Source organism: Lissotriton helveticus, chromosome 5_1, assembly GCF_964261635.1.
Source record: "Lissotriton helveticus chromosome 5_1, aLisHel1.1, whole genome shotgun sequence".
NCBI classification, from domain to species: Eukaryota; Metazoa; Chordata; class Amphibia; order Caudata; family Salamandridae; genus Lissotriton; species Lissotriton helveticus.
Genome location: NC_136065.1, coordinates 2,105,505,383 through 2,105,528,906, shown reverse-complemented (window position 1 = coordinate 2,105,528,906; position 23,524 = coordinate 2,105,505,383). Strand labels below are relative to the sequence as shown.

General features: G+C 43.0%; 2 protein-coding genes across 4 annotated transcripts in view; one reads left to right on the top strand and one right to left on the bottom strand.

Annotated features, from left to right (window-relative positions):
- The window catches only part of SURF6 (surfeit 6), a 90,058-nt gene extending 88,697 nt beyond the window's left edge, over nucleotides 1–1,361 (bottom strand). The window contains exon 1 of the mRNA XM_078646141.1: nucleotides 1,241–1,361. The gene's annotated coding sequence lies outside the window, so the exon portion shown is untranslated. The remainder of the gene's footprint in view (nucleotides 1–1,240) is intronic.
- A 573-nt stretch (nucleotides 1,362–1,934) lies between these two features.
- The window catches only part of MED22 (mediator complex subunit 22), a 47,199-nt gene continuing 25,609 nt past the window's right edge, over nucleotides 1,935–23,524 (top strand). The window contains exons 1-4 of one of the 3 annotated variants that reach the window (XM_078646139.1): nucleotides 1,935–2,031; nucleotides 15,815–15,958; nucleotides 18,846–18,926; nucleotides 19,485–19,693. In XM_078646139.1, coding sequence (XP_078502265.1) covers nucleotides 15,836–15,958; nucleotides 18,846–18,926; nucleotides 19,485–19,693 — 413 coding nt within the window. In that variant the 5' untranslated portion in view covers nucleotides 1,935–2,031; nucleotides 15,815–15,835. Of the gene's footprint in view, nucleotides 2,032–15,814; nucleotides 15,959–18,845; nucleotides 18,927–19,484; nucleotides 23,175–23,524 lie in introns of all 3 variants that reach the window. The other 2 variants (XR_013595133.1, XM_078646140.1) reach the window with 2 other exon arrangements.

Below are 23,524 nucleotides of genomic sequence, written 5' to 3'. Positions count from 1 at the left end.
AGTGCACCCCAAGCCTCTTCTCAAGTGCACCTGCTACCTGTCCTTTACCTAAAGCAAGAAATAATATTTAGCATGGACCGAGCGGCAACAACGCCTTTAACAAGTTCTGCCTTTTTAGTCAACAGGGCACAAATAGTGAAACGACAAGAAGGAGACTGGAGCTTGGTGAAGATATTGGCTAAGAAAAAGTGTGACTGGATGACCATGTCACAGATAAGACTTCTTTTGGCATCTGTGTAGCACTGACTTGTCGTGAATTAATGCTACTGCACAGCTCCTAACTACAGTTCAACTCCTTGAAATAAACGTGAGCCTGCCATGAGCTGTGGTAAGATGCCACTAAGAATAGAAAACTAATTAGACAGAAATATGATGCACAGTTGGTTGTAGTCCAACAGTTTATGAAATGTAACTAAGTACAAGGCGTTGCATATTTAAAATTCCTTTGATCGGAGAGCATCATTCTCTGTGAATATCCTTGTTTATCCTTGTGTAAGTGGGGACGTGACATAGTAAGCTCATGAAGTGGCTGCCAGGTTGCCGTGTCTTGTAAGCCTGGAACATTAATGGCTGTTTAAAATTGGGACTTGTATTCCCATGGATGGACTAGCCAATAAACTACAGCTGGCTGCATTAAAAGCACCACTAAACACGAACCTGTTTCCAAAGTTACAACATTCACTACAGCTTCGCATCACAAGCCTTTCCTGGTAGTTTCTAATGTTAAGATGAGTGGGTGTGCGCTCAGTCTCTCACTTGCAAAGTTGCTTGTAATATCCAGGTGCACGTTTGAAAGTTTCCATTATACAATGAAGAATGGGCTCTAAAGCCCCAAAATGTAAGAGCACAGACCTTGCTAGGAATGGGAGGTAGATGACTGACCTTATATTAGGACTTAAGTAGTGCTTAGAGTAACTTATAGACTCTAACATCGAATTTGCTACATTAATACATGGAATGTGCCCAGTTTCTTGAATGTTATGACCCTCAGCAAGTTGTTAAATGATGTATCCATAAACCACCGAAATGTCACACAAAATAATCTGAAAACTGTTCAGTTATGCGCGAGATGGTCGAGATCCACGTGCAGCCACTCAGACCTCCATCACCATGGTATCTGTGCACACCCACCACGCCCCAAGCCACACGTCTTTGACGCGTGTCAACTTTCCACACAGCATTGTGAACAACATTCTTTACCAGAGACCCTTACTCTGCCAACGCTGCACCTTCACCGTACCTTCAGAGCGAGTCCAGATGATATTATCTACCTCTTCCTATTCAATGGGAGCCGCCATGACACACGACACGTCCCAGGAACGCATGCGCGACTGAACCCTACCACGTGCAGTCGCCATCTTGGGAGGGGAGAATTTTAGGGACATACCGAACGTCAAAAGGAAACGCAACCTCCCTGAAAATAAGTGTAGCGGCCATGTTACATTTGTGGATTTATGGGATCCAATACACAAGAAGAAGCAAACACTTTGCAATGATATCTATTTAGGTTTGAAAACGTGTTTTTATTGTTTATTATATTTTTATATGTAAGGATTGAAACATAAATAGGTATGAGATGAAACATGTAAATCCCTCCTTCAGAATGCAAAAGTATTTATTGACAATGCGGCATTTGTAAAAGGTATCTATGAGTACTTAGTATTCTTGGTTGTCTGTCGTCTTTTTTAGAGTAATGGAACATTCTGTCAGTCAGAAATGGCCGCTACTGTCATTAAAAGCTGTACGAGTTTCCGTCAAGGGTCTAGGAAGCCCACACCGAGGCTTGCATCGCAAACTTTATAGTGTACGGCGGGAAACGACTTACCAGGGAGTAAAACCTATACCGTCCCTGTTCAAAATGATTGACGCACGATTCTAACCAATAGTTGTAGAACCCAAGGTCCTGTCCAATCATGGGTGAGTATGGGGTGGGGTTTGACCTTAACAATCTTGGGTGAGTGCATCTTGCCGTTGCCGCAATAGATGGTTTGAAAGACTTCGAGGTTCAGTACGTGGTGTCTGCAACCAAGGGTAAGAATGCAACCCGTTTGTTGATAATTAGAGGTGTGCGACCCAACAAATTAAAATTAACAGAGAGAACCGAGAGGTCTGGCTGGGATTTCAGGGATTTCAGAGCACGTGCACAAGCCGAGCCCTGAAAACATATGCTATATAAATCATGCAACATACCTCATATAAAATATGAAAAAAACTCTTCAAAACTAAAAAAGTGTATTTCTTTAACACGTGAAAGCTTTGACATTAATAGGGCACGTTATAGCACTGCGAAATACTTATTGAAAGTGATAGTTTGTACAACTCAAATTTGAAAGTGCCTTCATCAAAAAAAAAGATTTGGTGAAATAAAATACTTGCTGAGATTTATCAAGGTTTTTTGGTTTCACTTTGTACAAATCAGCCCGTAAATGGTATCTATTTGGTATTCCTTATGTTATTACCTCTGAGTTTATTTGAACCCTTTCCCTGCGGGGGTAAATCCCCCCACAATGTGGGGTGGTGAGCTTGGCGCCCATGACGTGAGCTGTTCTCATGACGAGCTGGTCTCATCACGACCCCACCCACTGATTAATTTGCCCTCACAAGCGGGGAATCAATCGCACATAACAGAGCCGTTATAACTAGACCAGCTCGTCACGAGCACAGCTCCACTGTGACTCATGACGAGCTGGTCTGGTCATGAGCACGGAAGAGGTTAGATGCAGCACGAAGTCTACTTGTAAATGGAAATCCTTATTTGTAAAGCGCGAATTACTCTCCCTTACGGGTCTCAAGGCGCTGGGCGCCGTCGTGGAAATTAAGTGAGCTATTGCCCAGTCACATGGTGCTGAGGTGAGGCCAGAGCCGTGGATCGAACCGTGAACCCTGTGCTCCGAAGTCAGCTGCCCTGGCCTCTGCCCCACACCTCTCCAGTGGGCCGAGTGCTTTACATGAGCACCAGTTACATTACACAAGGTCACATGCATTGTTTACATGCATTGTTCTACAACTATTGGTTACAGTCGTGCGTCAATCATTTTGAACAGGGACGTGATTGATTGATTTATAGACACGGGAAGATTACATGATTTGTGCAGAATCACAGAATGTTGAGCCAATGCCCAAACTCGAACATAGTTCCCCCTGTCGACCTCTCTGACCATACCACCACACATTGGGTAGCGTGAGGGTGACAGGCAGTCAGCTTAGCTCATTATAGGCTCGAGATTCCAACAGGACCTTGTGGTGAGCCAGAGCCAGGCTTGAGTTTTCAGTGGCTTTTACGCCTCTATTTTTTAAGCTTTTATATGTCTTGACAATATAAAAGTTGGCATTTATGTGTATATGTACATCATTTCAAATCTTTCTAGGCAGAGATTGCGTATAAAACGTATACACATTTTTCTTAGCTTTTGTGTCGCAAAGTTTTAATTCCATTAAGGCCATTGAGGTGTGAGTTATGCTTCATCTATTACACAGTATTACCCTAGCAGCTCAGTGCAAAGCCCACCATAATAGTAAACTACGATATCCAATAACCCAGTATAGAACACGTTTTCATTCATGGGGAGCAGCCCCTTATTTGGACACCTTCTTGGTGGCCACGTCAACGGTGGGGGGCTTGTCGTCATGGATCACATGTTCTATACAGTGTTATTGGATGTTGTCAGTTTGTATTGTATGTCTTACACAGAAATCCTTAATTGTGAATAACCAGATAAAAATCCAGGTAGTCACTGCAGTGAGGTCAAAACAGTATTGTATTATTATTGTATTGCAACATTTATATAGCTCTTATTGTCCTTATGTGGAGCCCTGAATATCCTGCCTCCTCTTGTAGCACATTACACCTTAAGGGTGTGCTTGTGGAAGGATATTGTGCTATTTATCATCCTGTATGGAAGTGTTTCCAAGTCGTATGTGATGACCATCGAGGTGCGCTTATCGTGTTAAGGGATGCAGCGCTTAGCAGTGTGATGGGTGAAGACGTGAGAAATAGGCATGCAGTTATTGGTTTTCAGTAAGCTGGCAGCTTTGAGCAGCTCTGCAGGTCCCTTATGGTGTTTCTTATTTTCATAGTAAACAGCTGGTTCCATCACTGGATTGTCCATTCTGAAGTATCTTGTTTAAAGTTTATAGTCTTGAGCAGGCATAGGTTGGAGGGAGGCATCGATTAGAGAACCTCTGGGATGATCTTGCATTCTGTTGTACCATATCAGATTACCATTGTTAGATGTCAAAATTGGTAATAATATGTAGTTGGGGCCCGCGGTGGTGGACTACATTAAAGTCCTCCATTTGCCAGTGACATGGGGCAGATCGCCTTCAGTTAATCCATGCCTGTTCAGTTGGTGATGGGTGGTTTACTACTGTAGACTGGTACAGTACAGGATGATGGACATGACCCATAGTAGTTATGTCTTATGTGACTGTGTTAATGAGTATTATGTGACTGTGTCAAGTAGTAGAAGGAAATTATTATGCAGTGTGGCAGGCCTACAAAATTCCTAAAAATGTTACTAGACCTGCAGGTCTAGTGACTTAAATTATATATTCAGCCTAATTATAATGCTTTTGACCCATAAACTGGTTTCATATTATGTGATCCCGGGCAAGTGGCAGAGTAGGGTTGCGTGTTATACAGTGGAGTGGCATGTTCTATCATAGAGAATTAATTAAACAGAGGTAGCGTGAAAATGACTGAAAATGTTTAGATGGAATGTGTCCAAAATATAGATTATGGGATGCAAAGGGTCTTTTTTTGGTAGTAGGTCTAAATTGTTTCAGCCGTTTGAAAGTTATAGAGACTGATTCACAAAGAAAAACTAACGCATTTGGGTAGGTTTATGTTTTTTTGCTATTCACAAATATATTTTACGAGTATCTTTACTACTAAGGAGCCTCCACACATCAAAGGATAGGGCAGTGTTATCTTTTTATGTAAGGATCAACAGAGGGGCACCATAGGTGCCCCCTCGGCCTCCAACTGGAGGCCGTGCACCCAAGGCTGGGTCTCCCTGCTGGGGTCTCCTACAGTAGAGTTCTGACTGCCTTTCTGTGTAGGAAATACCGGCACGGAAAGGCTGCCGAAAGCAGACAACGTAATCCCTTGGACGGAAAGAGCCGCCCTTGGGATTACTTGCCACATTCCGGCTGGCAGACGGGCTCTCCGATCCCATCGGAAGCCAATCGGAATGACCGATCGGATTCCTTTCCGAATGCCTCTATCGTAATGAGGCAGTCGGAAAGGAATCTGACCGAGAAATTACAATCCGGTCATAATGGATCCAACGATAGTCAGAGCCTTTTCCAACCTCTTTGTAATCTGCCCCTTACTCTGCTTTGTGGGTTTTAAAGGCAAATATAGTGTAGTACTTTATATAGAGTTTGAATTTTTATATATATCAACAAACAGATCAGTTTCTCAGCACTTCCACATCAATGATGGGCGAATAGAGAACCAAGAACCACTGGAAATCTTAGGCATGTAGATCTTTATTTGCTCCTCAGAACAACGCGATTCTGGTAAACAGTTGCCCTTGATATATAGCCTCAATGTGAATAACTTGAATCTAGAGTTTACAAGTAGCATTAGTGCCACTACTATCTGTTTCCTAGACTTGGAAATATTTGTTAACAATGGAAGGCTAGAGACCAAACTCTACTGTAAACCCACAGCAGGGAACTCAGTTTTACATGCTGCAAGTCACCATCCAGGCATATGGTGAAATGCTCCGAATCAGGTGCATATGTAGCACTGAAACTGATTGTAGACAGGCACAAATGGAGTGTAAAGCCAGGTTCCTGAGGAGAGGTTATAAAACTCAAATCATAGACAAAGCTATGAGTAGAGCCAACTCTCAGGATAGAATGAAACTCCTGGCCACTCATGCACCTAGAAAGGGTAAAATTGACACAATTGAGCAGGGTGTGACCAGGCTTATCTTTGCGTATAGTAATCAGCACCAGATTATTCACAGGATTGTGAAACGCAATTGGTCGCTTATTACAAGTGATCCGGTTGTGGGAACTTTGGTTAGTAAGGCCCCTAGCATAACATATAAGAGAGAAAGAACTATGAGTAATTGTCTAGTTTCTAGCAGTCCAGAAGTGCGGACCACAGGATTGTGGTTGAACAGCAGCAAAGGCTTTTTTAAATGCTCCTCCTGCAAGGCTTGCAGAAATGGAGTAAGTAAGTCTGAATATATGACTCCCTTCAATTTGACTCATTGTGGATATTGCTTCTTGTGGGGTGTGGGTGGTAACAAAAACAACTTTTAATTGTAAAATGTCTTTTTATGATTGAAAAATTATCGAATAAAGACTAATTTGATTTTGAAAAAAAAAAAATAGAAAAAAAAAGACTCCCTTCAATACCAAACCCATCAGCATCAAACACAAATTTACGTGCAGGATGGAGTACACAGTGTACGTGCAGGAATGTCCCTGTGGTCTAAGGTACGTGGGAAGTACGAGACCACAGGTGTACAAAAGGATATTACAGCACCTCAGGGCTATCACGAATGGAGACACTGCGTACCCGGTCGCACGTTATCTTGAGGAGTATCATAACAAGAATGCTGCTGAGCTGAGATATTTTGTTATAGACACGGTGCCACCACAGAGGAGGGGAGGGGACCGGGAGTCCCAGCTGCGAAAATTAGAAACTGGACATATAATTCTGCTCGACACAAAAACTCCTAATGGTCTTAATGCAAGTGAGGATTGTTTTACATATCTATGATTTTGCACCATTTTAGGAGAGTGTATTTTTCTTGTGTACTATGTATATATTAGCTGTATCTCCACATCTTACATTTATCTACTTTTATTATATATTCACCTTCAATCTCCACGGATTTTATCACTGGGTTGCACCAATTCTTTGCCATTATTTATTTACGCAATTTGCACTGCTAACTTTGCACAGCAATATGAGTTTGCCCACTGGGCTATAGTACGTAGTGTACCTTGAGAATTATAGGTAAACACTCAATTGGCATCCTTTTACTATTGTCAATGAATCTGGCTAGTCTAAGATATGTATCTCCTAGTTTATTGTATTTTTTAAACAGGATTTATTTCTTAAACGTGATTTTAGCCATACATTGAAGTATTTATGGATGTGTATTCTTTGTATTTTAACAGCAATGATATGGAGTATTCATATTTTAAAGCATATTTATTTATTTATATGTTTTTATAATTATTCTAAATTGCTGCTAAATGACCATATCTCAATAGCTGTGCCATGTTTTGCTTCATGTATTCCCTTAACTTGGTACAAGGATTATCCTAGAAGGTGTAAAAATGAAGTTTGTTAACATTATGACATTTTGTTTTCTATGTCTATTAAATTAATGGCATGTAGCATTTTAAAAGGAGGATATCCACCCCTTTAACGCTGTCATGTGATCAAGGCCTCGTTAGGCCGAAACGCGTAATGGCGGGATGGTGTAGAGCACAATAAAAATACGTATGCACCATTATTGGGTTCGCCTCGTCTCTTCAAGCAGGACATTTGCTGTAAGACGTTCTTTCTACCATATATATATATATATCTCCTACTGGCGGTCGCCAGTAGGTAGTTATAGTTAAAACCTAGTTTCCGTAGGAAATCCGCAACAATCTATTTGGAATAACTTTGGCGCCGGTGGACGAATCTTCGCGAATTTCTCCAAGAAGATGGCCTGCTCCGCTCTGCTCCTTCCCTGAAAGTTTGGGGGTGATTCGTGAAGGGGGGTCCCAAAACGTGTTTTTCCCCATGCAATTTCCCATAGGACCTTTAGCCGGGGCTACAGCAAACTTGGCAAAAAGGTAGAGTTCTGTTCGCAGATGGGCCTTTTTGTTAAATGGTGTAAATCCGTTCAGTAGTTCCTGAGAAAATCAAAAGTAAAATCATAAGTATATCTAGAGGTGCATACAGTAAGCTTACTGCACTCTGTACCTTTCCAAGCACGAGCTAAATGTTAATTGGCTGTCAACTGTCTGTCAACACTCCAAACCAGAAAGTGTTGGCAGCCAATCTTGTGCCTCGGTAGATTGAGGCACTAGAAAGCAGAAAAACAAACATGTAGAACGCAAAAAGGGGGCAGGGTAGAAACGGCTTAACCCCCTAGGCCTGCTCAGGGGGTCTCCCAAGGCCCCCCCACCCTCCCAATTTTTTTGACAAAAATCGCGGGGTACGAGTTCCGTACGCGTACCTTTCCGAGTACGAGCTGCATGCTCATTGGCTGTGAACACTCCAAACCAGGAAGTGTTGGCAGCCATCTTGTGCTCGGTAGACCGAGGCACAAGAAAGCAGAAAAACAAACGTGCAGAACGCAAAAAGGGGGCAGGATAGAAACACCCTGACCCCCTAGGCCTGCTCAGGGGGTCCCTCAAGGCCCCCCCAATTTTTTTTTTTGGGCAAAAATCGCGGGGGTACGAGTACCGTACACGTACCTTTCCGAGTACGAGCTGCATGCTCATTGGCTGTGAACACTCCAAACCAGGAAGTGTTGGCAGCCATCTTGTGCTCGGGAGACCGAGGCACAAGAAAGCAGAAAAACAAACATTTAGAACGCAAAAAGGGGGGCAGGGTAGAAACGGCTTGACCCCCTAGGCCTGCTCAGGTGGTCCCACAAGGACCCCAATTTTTTTTTTTAAAACCCGGTCTGCTTTTTTTCAAATTACCCCCCCAGGGGGACCAAATCCCGGGGGTATAGTGAAAAAGTGGGGGGGGGCCCAATCCCCCCCCACTGCCCCAGGGACCACCACCCCCGGGGCAAGGCAACGCAGCCCCCTGGCGCATACTGTAGGCTCCAGGTGGGCTAGCTCGCCCCCTTGGACCCACAGCATGCAAGGGGAATTGGTTCACCCTCTGCAAACGCGCCAGGGGGCTGCGTTGCAGAGAGGTGTAAAAAGGAGGGTGGCCTCATTACACCTCTCTGCAATGCAGCCCCCTGGCGCATACTGGAGATTCCTGGTGGGCTACTTGGCCCCCAGGGACCCCCAATATGCAAGGGGACTTAATCCCCCAACTTAGAACACTCTACAAGGCGCGTTAGCACAGTGGTGAAGGTAGGGGGCGGGGCTTAAGGTGATGTGAGTGCAAACATGCCCTGAGGCGCGTTTTAAGTTGGGGAATTTATTCTTGTTCCAGAGGTCCCCTAGGGGGCAACTAGTCCAACAGGTATCTCCAGTAAGCACCACGGAACTGTGTTGCAGAGTGTTGTAAAAAGGTGGCGTGCCCTTTGAACGACTCTCTGCAACACAGCTGCCTGGCGCATACTGGAGGTACCTGGTGGGCTAGTTGGCTCACAGCGGACATCAGGATTGAAGAGGAATTACTTCCCCAATCTAGCTCACTACTATTCCTGAAAAGTAAATGTAACTGTACTTACCAGTAACCTGAATTTCCTTCCATAGGATATCATTGCCTGCTATATAAAATATATATAAATAAAAAAAATATTAAATAAAAAAAATATCACAATTTCAATATTTTTAAAAACATCTTTTTTCAATTTATATTAAAAATGTGTAATGTAATTTAAAAAATGAAATATCTAAAAAAAATAGTTTAAAATAATGTAGTAAATCAGTATTAAAAAATATAACAAATAATACATTTAAAAATTATCATTTACAAAACCTTTGAAATTCACTGAAAAAAACATAGGTTTCAGCCACGTTATAGTTAAAAATTTGCATTTAAAAAACCTTAGAAATTCACTGAAAAAACCATAGGTTTCAGCCATGTTATAGTTAAAAAATAGCATTTAAAAAAACCTTAGAAATTCACTGAAAAAACCATAGGTTTCACACACGTTATAGTTAGGAATTAGCATTTAAAAAAGCTTAGAAATTCACTGAAAAAACCATAGGTTTCACACATGTTATAGTTAGCTGGACAGTTCACTCATACAAAACCATTGAAATTCCCCCGTTATAGTTAATTCAGCTAACTATAACTCGCACGCCTGCAATGCACTGCTGATGACGTCACATATTACATCACACGGTGTGCGTGTGCGGAGGACAGCCGCCGGCCGTCCAAACTGCGCACGCGTAATTTTTTTTCTGCACCGCGGCGGAATGTCCACCGCAGCGAAGCTGTTAAATAAGGGGACTGTACTACACTATATTAGAAGCTGAGAAAACAAACCATGAGGAGCACTCTCCCCATTGTTTTCAGATACATAAATTGCCAACAGTTGGATTGAAAGATATCAGGGGATTAAGTAAGGGATATATGGGTGCTTGCGAAAATCTTTGTTTTACTACTGAGGACTGAACTTGATTATGACTTTTTAGCCCTGATGAAGTTGGTGGAAATTATCCACAAGACTAAACACGTGTTGGGTCCATTCTGTTCAAACTGGCTGTGATATTACCTATTTGGAATTGTGGAGTTTGGAATAAAACAAAGAATTTACCATAACTATGGACTGCTGGATTTGCTTTGGAATGGACATTTGCTCAGGACCTTTGCTGAGGATAAGATTTTATTTGTACAGTATATTTTGCCTTGCAAGCGCAGACTTAGGTACTGATTACGAACATGGGTGCTATTTAGCACACCTGATAAATAACGAAACCACAGTTTACGTTGTCTATTGGGTCCGATAAATAGCACCGATTAGGAGTTTATGGGGAATAATGTGAATTTTAGTGGTTAGCGCACCAAAATCCACATCATACAGTAAATACCATGTACTTTTCCCCTGTTAAATTGCAGTAGGTTTGACCGTATTTTTTGTAAGTACTGTGTTACTTCCTAGGTAGTACCGCAGTGCTCCGTAAAGTTTTAAAAAATACATAGCAAAATATACATCATTCTCTATACCTATACTTTGGTAAAGTGGTAATAGTTATGGAAAAGATATAAAGCCTACGACTTGCCTAGATCTAAGACCCTAACCCAGAACACCGCCAAAATGTGCTCTAAAAAGATGGCTGCCTTTAACTTTTGTAAAGGCAATTATTAGCCAATCATATACTGCCTTGTTATCGACATGTACCACAGTATACCATAGAATTACTGCAGCATACCGCTACCTGAGATGTCACTACGTTTCTATGCCTTATAACCACAAAACTACAGAACAAATGCTCTGTAGAGAAAGTTCTGCCCTCGTTGCTATGGATGCAGAGTCTGTTGGTTGTGCGTATTTTTAGGTCTCGCCTAGCGATGCAGCGCCATACGCTCCTCGCGTATGGGAGATCTATTGTTGCCGACTTGCTTAGCATGTGGGACAGGATAGGTGCACGCGCTTTTGTAGACATGAGCTGTGAACACGTACAGTGGCGTTAGCTGAGGTTGCAGGACAGGCCATGTGCACGCGAATTATTGATGGCGCATTAACACGCCTCTTGCTTAGCGCGTTAACACGCCTCTTGCTTTTTTTTAATGCGCACGCGAGCTTTAAACAGCAAATTCAATAAATCACACACTTCTAAACCCTAGTACTCCGCCATATAAGCATTTCGCGTGTCAGCTTTAGATACATTGCTACAACAAACAAAGCGTTTTGTAATTTCTTGGCAGTATAAAGCATGCAAGCTCCAAGCGCTGCACACTTTACACTTACAGCAAGCCTCACCCCACTTACTGGCTCTTGTGGGGACTCTGTGCTGCTCCTTGGCTGGTCTCCGTCTTCAGCTGGTCACTGCTGCAAAACGCGGGGCTCCGTCTTGCTCACAGGAGCCCCGCCTGAAATCTTGCTTTGGCCGCATCATGTGGCATTCACGAAGGCGGGGTGGGCTCCCGCTGGTCTTCCTGTACTGATTTTTTAATTATTTTTTTTGCTTTGGGCCCTTTGGCGGCCACCTCCCTGGGCCGCACCAGCCGCCAGCACTTATTCAGGCGTCGCCACTGGGCACGAGCCGCAGGCCACGCCGATGTGCACGCTCACGCCGTGTCTACAATGTGCGCATGGCGCTCTTTCACTTTCCCTTGTTCACAGAAGGTTCAGGTACGTATACAAGGCAGCACCCCTAAGCACAATAGAGAAAGGCAAGCACCATCCAGGGCAGCTGGATTTGAAAAAATATGAAATATTAAACAATAACCTATGGCACACATAGGTTGGAGCAGACTTAAAGAGTTCTCTCTCAAAGCTGGGCACAACAGGCTTGCTGTTTACTGAGGCGGCGGAGGAGCAAGGGACGACAGTACCAGTCCCCGAAAGCCGCTCCCGCCGCCTCCTGCCCACGTCCAAGTTAAGGATTTCACAGGTTCCTCGGTGCCGTCTGCTCTTACAGCATCCGAGGCAAATGAAACAGAGGAGAGAAAAAGTCGCTCCAGACCGGCTCCCAATCTCGCCCTAATATACCTGTGTAATGGACTTTGGCAGAGGGTAGCACCACGAGTCCCCGAGGTGCTCGGTGCTTCACTGGAATGTGCAGGCTTGCTCAGCTTCTCCAGATGGGCTGGGGGAGGCGAGGTCTGTGAGCCACGGGGGTCGTCTGCGTCAATGAAGCGCTTCTCCAGCTGGACAGAAAGACACTTACACCAGGGATGGACATTCACAGCTCGCCTGGGGGCGGCAGGGCGCCACTAAAGTATGTTTACAAAAGGTAAACATACGGTTCAAGAAGGAACCGTGACAAGTGACTGACGACCTTTGATTAGAGCAACAAACCTTTTTCATCACACAAGACTAGCGTAAACCCACAAAATACCCATCCTTTAAGGAAAAAACAACTGATCAATAAAAACAAAACCTTGTGTCGATTACTGCCTTTACTTATTTTAAATATGTCAGGCAACCCAAAACATAAGAGAGCGCATGCAGACTTACTCCTAGCCCTTAAAATGACAAGTGGTTAAACACTCGTCACTGACATCTACTATGATCTGCCGTCAGGAGATAAAACACCCACAAAGGTCAACTGTACCTATCGTTCAAGGTCATTACTGAGTGTTAAGCAATGGGATAATAGCAAGCAACACCAGTGGCGGCTGGTGACATTTAAAAGTGGTGACAGCTAAATGTTTGTGGGGAGTGGGCGGTGCCGAGCGAGGTCGACTGTCATAAGGTGGGGTTTGTGGGTTCTCCTCAGCGAACATTTTTAAAAAGAGTGAATAAATGGTGCCTTTTCATTTTTCATGTTTATATAAGATTGCAAGATGGGTAATAAAGCGATTGTGTATTGTAGTTATGACATCAATAAAGAGATTTCATATGACAATGATGTAGGTAGCTGCTTATAGCACTCGCAGAACTAATGGGTTCAGGGGTTTGGAAACTATCAGTAAAATTGCTTACAATGTCCTGACAAATTGAAGAAGCGAATGTTGTAGATTAAAATGTTTCGGATTGCGGAGTATGCTTTTCCCCTTCTTCTTCAAGGTTATCAAGTGGTGTGTACAAGTGTTTACCTACAGTAAGTCTAGGTGCCATTTCGAGGTGTTTGTATTCTTTTAATAGCAAAATGATCCAAATAGGTAACATGTAAAGCAAAAGGCTGTGAAATGTTCTGAAAGAGCCAAAGATCAAATGAATGCGTCCTCCACGCGCCACTATCATGTGTTATTGTTTCAAAGCATTTAAGTAGCGGTGCTGTTCCCGTAGTAGCGCCTACTCTTCACCGGCTCCATATAAACAAACAAGAACGCCACCTTCAGCGTTCATTTAACCTGCACGCTTCCACACACCAGGGCATTTGTGTTTGAGATGCTATGTATGGCATGTTTTTATGGCTGACAAATGGCTTTGAGAATGATATTGCTTGTATTCCAAAGCGTGCCTGCCTGTAGGCCCCTAGCCACTGGCCAGGCCATAGGGACACAGCAAGCACACAGATGCCATAGAAGTGATCAAATATCTCGTCAATTGGCAGATATTTTGGATAAATCTATCTTGTAAATGATTTTTGGGGGGTAGGGGTATAGACTCACTAGCCAGTTGACTAATCTCCTCCCCTTACAGAGCATTTCCTTACAGGCCATAGTAAGTGCTCAGTGAAAAACAATTATCATGCAGTGCAGAAATAAATATTCACAACATAATGAAAATGTGCAATTTACAGGCGGCACCAGAGAGGGCACAGAGTGTGCAGGACATGAGCCCCAATAGCCAACCCTTGCTAGTGGATTTCTTCCCTTGTGTCAGTGGCTGCAACGGCCGCCACATTTTGACCCCTACGTCACCATCTCAACAACATGTACAAATTGGGCACAAGCGCAGCCAAAACAGATGAATAGGATGCCCCTCCCTTCCCTCGTCTTAATAAAAATCTAAACTTCGGTTTGGAAAGAATAAACTAGACCTATTCTGGTTTGCCATTGTTTACATGTTTCAGGTTCTTTCTGCCTTCTTTCCTTTACCACAGCCTCAATTCCTTTTTGTTTTTCACTCAAGCATTTGCAATGCAACAGGTCTCACATTTACGAGAATTTAAGCAATTGGCATATGGTTTGGTTTTTAAAACATAAATTAAAGGCGTTGTCATTTACAAAGCCAATAGCTCAAACTCGCGCAAATGCGAGACCTATTGCATTGCAAATGCTTGTTTAAAGTTTGAGTTCACTAAAACTTGCACCCCCTAAAACCAAGTTAGACCCGGCCCTGCAGCTAAGTAGAGAATATAATAATGCGAAAATACAGCATTTTTCAAAATTCTCAAACATTACCCATATGTGTTGCTTGCTGACGCATGGTGCACAACGCACCCAGATGACGGGTGTGGTTCCTCGAACTCTGTCCACAAACTACGGAAGGGACCCAACATAGGTCCACAAATTCATACTTGCTAACTCTGCACATAGTTCGCAAACTGCAGCAGAAGACCTAACATGGGTCCACAGGTTTCCTGGATTACAAATCAGTTTTGAGTCCGCAAACCTCGAGCTGTGTTCCTGGGCGTTGAGCCCATCACTCATCCCCAATTCACAAACTCTGACCTAAGTTTGCTATCCCAGAGACAAACAGTTTTTCAGAACATTGTTCGCACACACTCTAAGAGACTTCTTCTTTTCATTCGCCCTTAACTCCTTGCACATGTTGCAGGCTGGAAAGCTACCGTTTCGCCTATAAGAAATGCATAAGCATGTATGTTTGCGTACCTATATAGTGCACTTCTACCTGTAAAACAACATAGCGTTGTACAAGAGGACTGGATGAAAGGAAACGCTGTGAATGACCAATTGTATTTTTTCACTGAAGAGAAAAGGTTTTTTCCATATTGATAAATCTCTCTTGCACATTAGAAATGGGGGTGTTTGGGCAGTTCCAAATCGATAAATCCACTCTAACCCATCATATTTAAGGCTTATGTGCACATGAGTAGAAAATGCTTTTGGGAATGCATATGAAGGCCGAGAAAGTTCTGACATTGTTTCCATCATTCTCAAAAGCCACCCTCTGGACCAGACTCCAAGGACCCTCGCTTGCGCCCCTGCTACAAGGTTTATTATTGCGGATAACACATCCACCTTACTGATCTTTCACAGTTGAAGGGTTGTCTGCAAGCGTACATATCAGTGGACCCTGTAACTTAGAACCTTTCATTTGCATGGGCCAATGACGCTTTTCCAAACCTGTCAGGTGTGTGCACCAAAAATATTGTGAATCGGATTGAGAATGAGCATCTAATAGACTTAGCAATGAGAAACAATGCACCCTGTAGGCACGTATTCATGTATAGACTAAAATACAAAAGAAATTAAAAAAACTCTGAGTACTGTCAAGGCTGTTGGAGAATGTGTCTAGGGAAACCATACTGTAAATATGATTATTATTAATGTTATTCAGTTGTTGCAAAACTTTCTAGTTTCTGAAAAAGTGCTCCAGTTCGAGATGCCTTTCTTTCCTTCTTTCCTACCTAGATTTGAACCCTTTTGGGTGAAATGTCACAGCAGCGAGTGCTGCCTCAGAGCAAGGAGACTCTTCTGCAGTCCTACAACAAGAGGCTCAAAGATGACATCAAATCCATCATGGACAACTTCACTGAGATCATCAAGACCGCTAAGGTGTGTTTCTTGGGCAAGCGAGCAGCACCCTGAAGTGCAGATGTGTTCACTTCCTCGCTTTTTTTTACCTGTTGTATTCTTTTGAGTTTCCTTCCACATAACCAAAACTAGTGGTGTCCCGAAAAATTAGTGTCAGTTAAAGGTCACATATTCGTTAGGTAGAACTCCCAAATGTGTTTCCCAAAAGCATATGGAGAAATTGGGTATTAGAATGAGGATTTAGATGGGAAGCTTCTTAACTGTTATGGTTTGAACTCACGTTGAGAAGCCTTCATAGTGTGGTAGACACTAGCAATATTAGAGTGACCGGCTGGACAGATTGGGACTTGTGATGTTGCTGCGCTGTACAGCTTCTAAAGGTACAAGCGCAACAAGTGACACCGTCTGGTTTTCTTCTAACTTGCACTCTTGGGCGACATGCTGGAACTTTAGTCTCTGCAAACTGTGATGGATTGGGTTAACTTAAGTATTCTATGACATTGCAAGCTCCCCAGTCTCTCTGTGCCACTTGAGCTCCTAATATTATTTTTGTACTTTCTCTCCGTCTGTTCATGTGGGTGAAAGTAAACCAAGTTGTTTGTATTCTCTGCAACTACCTAAGAATTTACTCTTTTTTGTTTTTGTAGAAATAAGCCTTTTTTAGAATACCTGTAGTGCATACTATTTCTGTAATTCTTACCAGCCCCTTCCCTCAAAGATATTGAAGCCTGGTGTGAGGAGCCTCAAAAAGGACGCTTACAGGCTTCCTTTGGGTTTACTCAGATAAGTGGCTGGAGCTGTTGTCTAATTTTCTCTAGATTTGTTTATTGGCATTTAAGATAAGACAGTGTGGATATACAAGTGATACCTGGAGTTCACTTTGGTGCACCCCACAGGTGAACATCTATACAACAGCATTGCTGCAGTAATGGAATATCCGCATTCTGCTAGACAATTCTAGAGTTAGCGCCATAAATGGATAAGAACTATCCACTATGTGTTGGCAGCTGTGACAACATTACCAACTGTATTGGTGTGCACAGTATGAGAAGAATCATGTTGTTATCCAACTTTGTCTGTAACAGTGCAACCTCGTACGTCTGTGTGTTTGACTATTCATTATATCTTGGTACTCCAGGAGCCATGGTTACAGAGACAGTCATATTAATAGTGCCAAGTATGTACATGTAGGCCGGTGTTGGGCGGAATGCCTATCAGGATAACTGACAAAGGTGTGTAAGTATCAAGCCGGAAGAGAGGAAGAGCGTAAGTGGAAAGAATCTAGCATGTCAACTCGGATAATCTCTACCATGTCTTACACTGGTTACTCAGGGGGTGGACTCCAACGGGTTCCCCTCCAATGATGAGTTTGTCTGTGACGCTTCTGTCATTTTAGTGAGGTCTGCATCCCATGCCCGAAGCACTTTCATCCATAGCTCTGCCACTGGGCAGCGTCGGAGTCCTTGGGTGTCCTCCCTCATTAATGCCCTCTCCTCTGCCCTGGCCCAGGCCTCCACATCTTTCGCCCATGCAGCAACTGTGGGATTCACCCTAGACATCCACCTTAGTGCTGTGCGACGTTTCGCTAGTATCAATGCTAGGTCTACAAATCTGGTGCCAATCTTGTGGGCTTTGGGTTTAGGGAACAGGCCGATCAGACAAACCTCTGTGTGCATGAGAGGGATCGTTCCGAAACCCCTTAATCATAGCAATAACCACCTCCCAGTAACCCCTCAACCCTGGGCAATCCCACGTCATTTGAGAAAATCCCACATCAAGTGCCCCACATCTCGGGCAGGCCCTGGGTTCCCCTCCATACACAACCTGGAGTTGGAATTGGACATACTTGAAACTGTTTTTTCTAGAGATGCGCTTAGGGCTTTCAACAATTCTACTCCACTCCACTCTACATCTGTAAAGTCCCTGCCCAACAATGATGTCCATTTGTCTCCATCTCCAATTGCGCTTTGTAGAGCCATTTCACCAGATGTCGCGCTGAGCCAAGCGTCACTAGTGCCTGCAGAACAGCATGCGTGACCGGTTCCCCCTGACTCCCAGGCCAAAGTGGCTGGAGCCGTAGTCGTGGTAATCACTGCACTTTGGGGTACTCCTTGTGGTACCTTTTCTGTATCTATCCCTGGCCATTCTGAATTAATTTACTTATTTATTTGTCTTATTAGCGTTTGCTGGGAGGCACTTGTATTACTCTACTACGATTTCAAATAAAAGCATTATTTTAAAGCTACTCCTTGCCCACTCCCGCTCAACTTCATATTGCATTGCATTATGAGTGCGCTGCTTTTAAATAGAACACGTTACTCTCTTTGCTTTCTGAAGGGATTGGAAAGTCTCCATTCTATCGGATCTTTCACCTTTCCTGCAGTTGCTACACATTTAGATTCCTCGACCTTTCCTCCTAGGACTTGTAGCTTTATTCAGGATCCCTTCAGTAGTCAGCCTCTGGATCATCTTTTATTTAGGATGTGCCCTCAAAATCGAGAAACCTCCTTTATTGAACATAATGTCTCCCATGTGCTCTCGTTAGTAGCATGAGTGCCATTGACGGGAGGACCTCAGTGCTTCGCGTGTCATTCCTCGCAGTTAGACTCCAGGATTAATCCTGCCCACCCCATGGTAGGGTCTAATTCTTGCACTCTTTTTCAGACAACAAACTGCGTTACACAGACCTGACATATGAGGGACAACTCGGAAATAAGTATTTTATATTTGTATTTTCTGTGTATGTATTTCGCTACTATAAACCTAATCTCCTAACTATAAACCTGATCTCTAGCATCTGTACCTTTCCTGTTCCAAGCTTGGTTTCAATGTCGAGGAAATTTGGCTTTTATTTAAAAGGATTATATGTGATTTGCATTGAGGTAGAATTTCAAATTCAATCTTGCAGGTTGAAGATGAAACTCAAGTTTCTCGAGCAACACAGGGGGAGCAGGACACCTATGAAATGCACGTGCGAGCTGCAAACATTGTAAGTACCCAGTGTGCAGGAAGTGTCTGTGCAGCTTTCACTCTGGTCGATTGTGCAGGGAGTTTCAGAAGAAAGTTCTTCCTTGTTGTGCATGAAGTGCTACACAAAAAAGTTCTGTAACTCCTTCAAGCCAATCTGCAGTCTACCTCAGACCGCCTAGCCATGAAGACATCACTGAAATCTCCATTGTTCTGGAGCACATAACACAGTAATGCTTAGCACCCATAACATTGAAATCATGCTACCTTAGAATCAGCACCCCAAACCGAAGAGGGTCCGACATCTCCACACGTAAAACTCAGGGACTCCAGCCTCACAGTGGATTACTTTCTCTTAATGCTCTGTGTGACTCTTAAAGTTTGCTAATGATATTGCAGTGCCACATGCCTGGATCTAGCCAAGTCCACACTCCCTAAAACTGTTAAATATAAATAAACTTTCTTAAAAGTGTCTCTGTATGGACTGCGGTGTTACTGGCTTTTCTATTTCCGCCCATGAAAGTTTGTTCATTTTCAGCAAACATACTTGCACCTTACAAGACCGTCCTATCTCCTACAGGTGAGAGCTGGTGAATCCCTGATGAAGCTAGTGTCTGACCTGAAGCAGTTTCTCATCCTCAACGACTTCCCTTCGGTGAATGACGCCATCAGCCAGCGAAACCAGCAGCTGCGCAGCCTGCAGGATGAGTGCGACAAGAAGCTCATCGCTCTCCGGGACGAGATCTCGATCGACCTCTACGAGCTTGAAGAGGAATATTATTCTTCCAGGTACAAATAGGTGCCCGGACTGGTGTCTTTGGTGGGGACAAAGGCCCTGGCATGAGAAAAAAAACAGGAATTCACAAACCTGAGCTGCCAGAGACCATTGCGTCAATGTGTACTTTGAAGAGCTTCTCGGCTGCGAACACAGCCCTTTTGCCTGGATTGCACAATGAGAGGTCTGCTGCAGTCTGCAAAACCTGATACTGCCACTTGAGTCATTCTATGCAATTCTAATGGCACCTGGTTTCTTCTCCAGGTGTTACTTATTCTATGTTTGGTGAATTCCTTCGGGGTTTAAAATTATCTATATAGATACATATATTCTATTTAATAATGATCCGTGCTATAGCACAGTAGACACTGATAATTACAGCTATTTAAACCAATATACCAAATATTCATTGAGCAGTTTAAAGCACAATGCTGAAACCGCAAGGAGAATAACACTCTCAGCAGATCAAGTTCATGAGATCCACTTGGAGCCAGACTAGTCTTTGTAACTCACGTCTCATTGAATTCTGCTACATATTCTAAGTTCCTTACTTTTTTAGCTGGATCAAACATTTGGGGTGCTTATTATGCACCCCCATACCTTCGAGCTGCAGTGCTTGTAGAGCTGGGGACTCCAGCCTTTTCTGTAACAAGAGCTACTTATGTTCAATGAAAATGCTGCTGAGCTGCTGTAATAGTGACCACATCAGACAAGATTACATTAGTGGCCACCCTATGCAACATTACCAGCATTGATCACCTCCGTGCATCAGGGAGGGCTGCCAGCAATAATGTAATAAGACCAAGCTTTGAGATGCCTTTACATAGGTAACGTATAATAACTATAGCTGCAACGCTTGTGACACAAAGGTAATATTAATAAGTCTCCACAACGCTACATTATTTATCACTCAAATATCAGTCTAAAAAATATTTTAGAAATGTTGTAATTTTTCTTCAAGCAACACATTTTCGAATTGAATACAGACCTTTCAATTTTGATAAAAAATATATTAATTTATTTAGTAGACTGGGCTGCACACAAAATAACTACTTACAGGTAGCTGCAGAGCTAGCAGGAGCTCACAATCAACTCGTTTGAGTAACCTGATGTAGAATTTAAAAACACATGTCAATCTTACAATGATGTTCTCGCCTAGCGAAGTTGGTGGTGAGACGAACTGGTATTTCACTTCTGGTTTCGCTTTCTTTGTTGGAATGTTGCAGATCGAACCAGCGAAACTGAAATTTCATTTAAAGACACGTGAAAAGATACAGTTATGGGGAACCTAGTGGACATGACTCGTAATGTCTTTTTTTGGGTAACCACAGAAAAGGTCAAATTAGGGGTCTGTAGAGAAAAGTGCATTTTGCAGTTTGATTCCAAAATATGCCTCCATTTAAAAAGCACAATTACACTTCTTGATGTTACCACAGCAAATTATCAAAACTGAAATGTAAGTCACAGCTCAAATTAGTCTTCGGGATGGTGAACTGCAAGAACAGTACTGCGAAACCTCGTAGGTCATTGAGAGCTTGTTAAAGTTATGGGAGTATTATTTAGAAAGAATCAACCCCTTTTATTTACTACTGGGTAGGAGTACAAATAACCAGTGCGCACATACTTTTACTCCTCCACCCTACCATGAACATTTAGGTTTTAATTGGTTCAGAGCTCGGGTGTTCTGATGTTACCTTTTAGATTTTGACACCTTGTTTTAGCCTAAGACACCTAAGGTACCATCCACAAACTCCACAGGGTATTTGCACATGTGGCAATATATGCTTCTTTGGGAGGGTTCCATTCTCAAAACCCATGGCACACTGAGTAGTCTTAATTGTGTCCCCTTAGAGAACTCTGTCAGAATCTCTGCACAGAATATGAGACCTCATGTGTGTGCCCCAAAGTCTTTTGTTTAAAACCGTTCATTCTTGATGAGTGATTCTGCCTCTGACTGCTTTACTAAGTTAACTTTTGTTTCAGTACAGTGAATGGGCCTGAGGCACTGCTTTGAATTCGAAGCCTTCTCTACCAGTTTTCTAAAAGATATTCCAGTCGTAGTCACTTCATGGGATCATCTATACCTTTCTTACATGATAATAGAATTACAATGTCTTCCATCACAACACATCAATGTTGGATTTGCGAGAAACGGTAAACCATAATCGGACCCAATTTCATGATTCTCTTAACCCCTTCGATGCTGGCCCGTTTCTGCCGCTGTGCGGTAAACAAACGAACAGGGCGGGGCCGTGACGAACCCCAGCCGTCATCCGCACACGAGCACCGCGGAGCGTGACGGCTGGGGTTCGTCACCAGCATGCAAGGGGTTAAATTAGAATTTCAGAACATTCTGTCCAATATTTTAGCATTGATCTTCTATCTGCAATTTAACAATTTCACACAATTTGTACTAGACAAACTGGTGCAAAGTCCTGTTTAAAGATTTGTTTGATTGTCCATGTTAAAAATCCCAGACTTGAGGTCATTGAAATTAGCAGTCTGTCAACTGGGAAGAATGTGGGGGAGAGGCTTCTCTTCAGAAGGTAAGCAGTCATTTAAGTTTAAACATCAATAGTGCACTGCTAATGTAAAAGCATCTAAAATTACTATTTCACTGCTTAAATTGTGCACTCGTACAATGTCTCTAAAGAACTTTTCCAACCTGTTTTCAACTTGAGTGAAGACCCTGCTGCATCCCTTACACGAACTGTGTGGTATCTTTTCCTCTTTCTTTGGACAAAATGCGATATCTATTCATTTAACCATTGATGCAGAATACATTCTTTATACCTCAACTCCTTGTCAGCTGAAATTGGGTTGCTTCCGGGCGCCATGCTCTCGCTATAGTTGTTTAATATTTCCCATCGGCTAGTTGCCTGTCTTCTGTGTTTACTTGGGGTTCGATGCTATATGCATGCAGAAAACATTTAGCTTATGTTTGGTCTGGTGCATCACTGCAAATATACTCTGTCACAGGATGGACCAATCTGCTTTGCCACTTGTTCATCAGCACTCTGTTGGTGGGTTTCCTTTTACCGAATACATCTAAAATGGAATTCTTTTTACGGACGCACTGTATATTCTTTGAAGTACTATCAATTTACCTCTGATTGTGGGAATAAACCCACAATTCTCTTTAAAATCGGTTTACAAGATGGGAATTATTTTCGATAACCAGCTTTCAATTCAACCTCGGGCATCGGTTGTAGCCAGTACCCGTTTCCTCTATGCTAAATCCATCCACTGCATCCTTCCTTAGCTTGATTTGCATTATCATCTTCAATTCCATAGCCCAGTCAGTGGTAGACTATGGAAGTAGCATGTATCTTATCATTTCTGAAAGAGCCTGACAGCCTTCCCTTTAATACAAAGTGCAGTAGCTCCACTGGTCAGATAAAGGGAGATCCTGTCTTTCCTTAGTTCTGCAAGCTCCACTGATTGTCAGTTCACAAGTGAGTCCAGTTTTAACCTTCAACAATAATGCGCAAGGAAGTTATGTTACTGTTATGTTATGTTACTGTAGTTTTGTATAGCGCAAATCACCACTGGTCTCTAAGCGCTTTTCCAAAAGAAAGGAACACAACACATAGCTATCGGTAACGCCCCCTCATCCAGTTGCCCATTTACGCTGGGGATATCGTCTTTTTAAACAGGTAAGTTTTTAACGCCTTTCTAAAGGGTAGCAGCATTGCCTCCTCTTGCAGAGATACTGGAAGCTCGTTCCAGATTTGAGGGAGAAGGACCGACAGAGCTCTCCCTCCCTTCGATTTAAGATTGAATCTCAAAGGGGTTAGTTTTCAGGTTTCAGAAGAGCGCAAGGTTCTGCCAGTCACATACTTCCT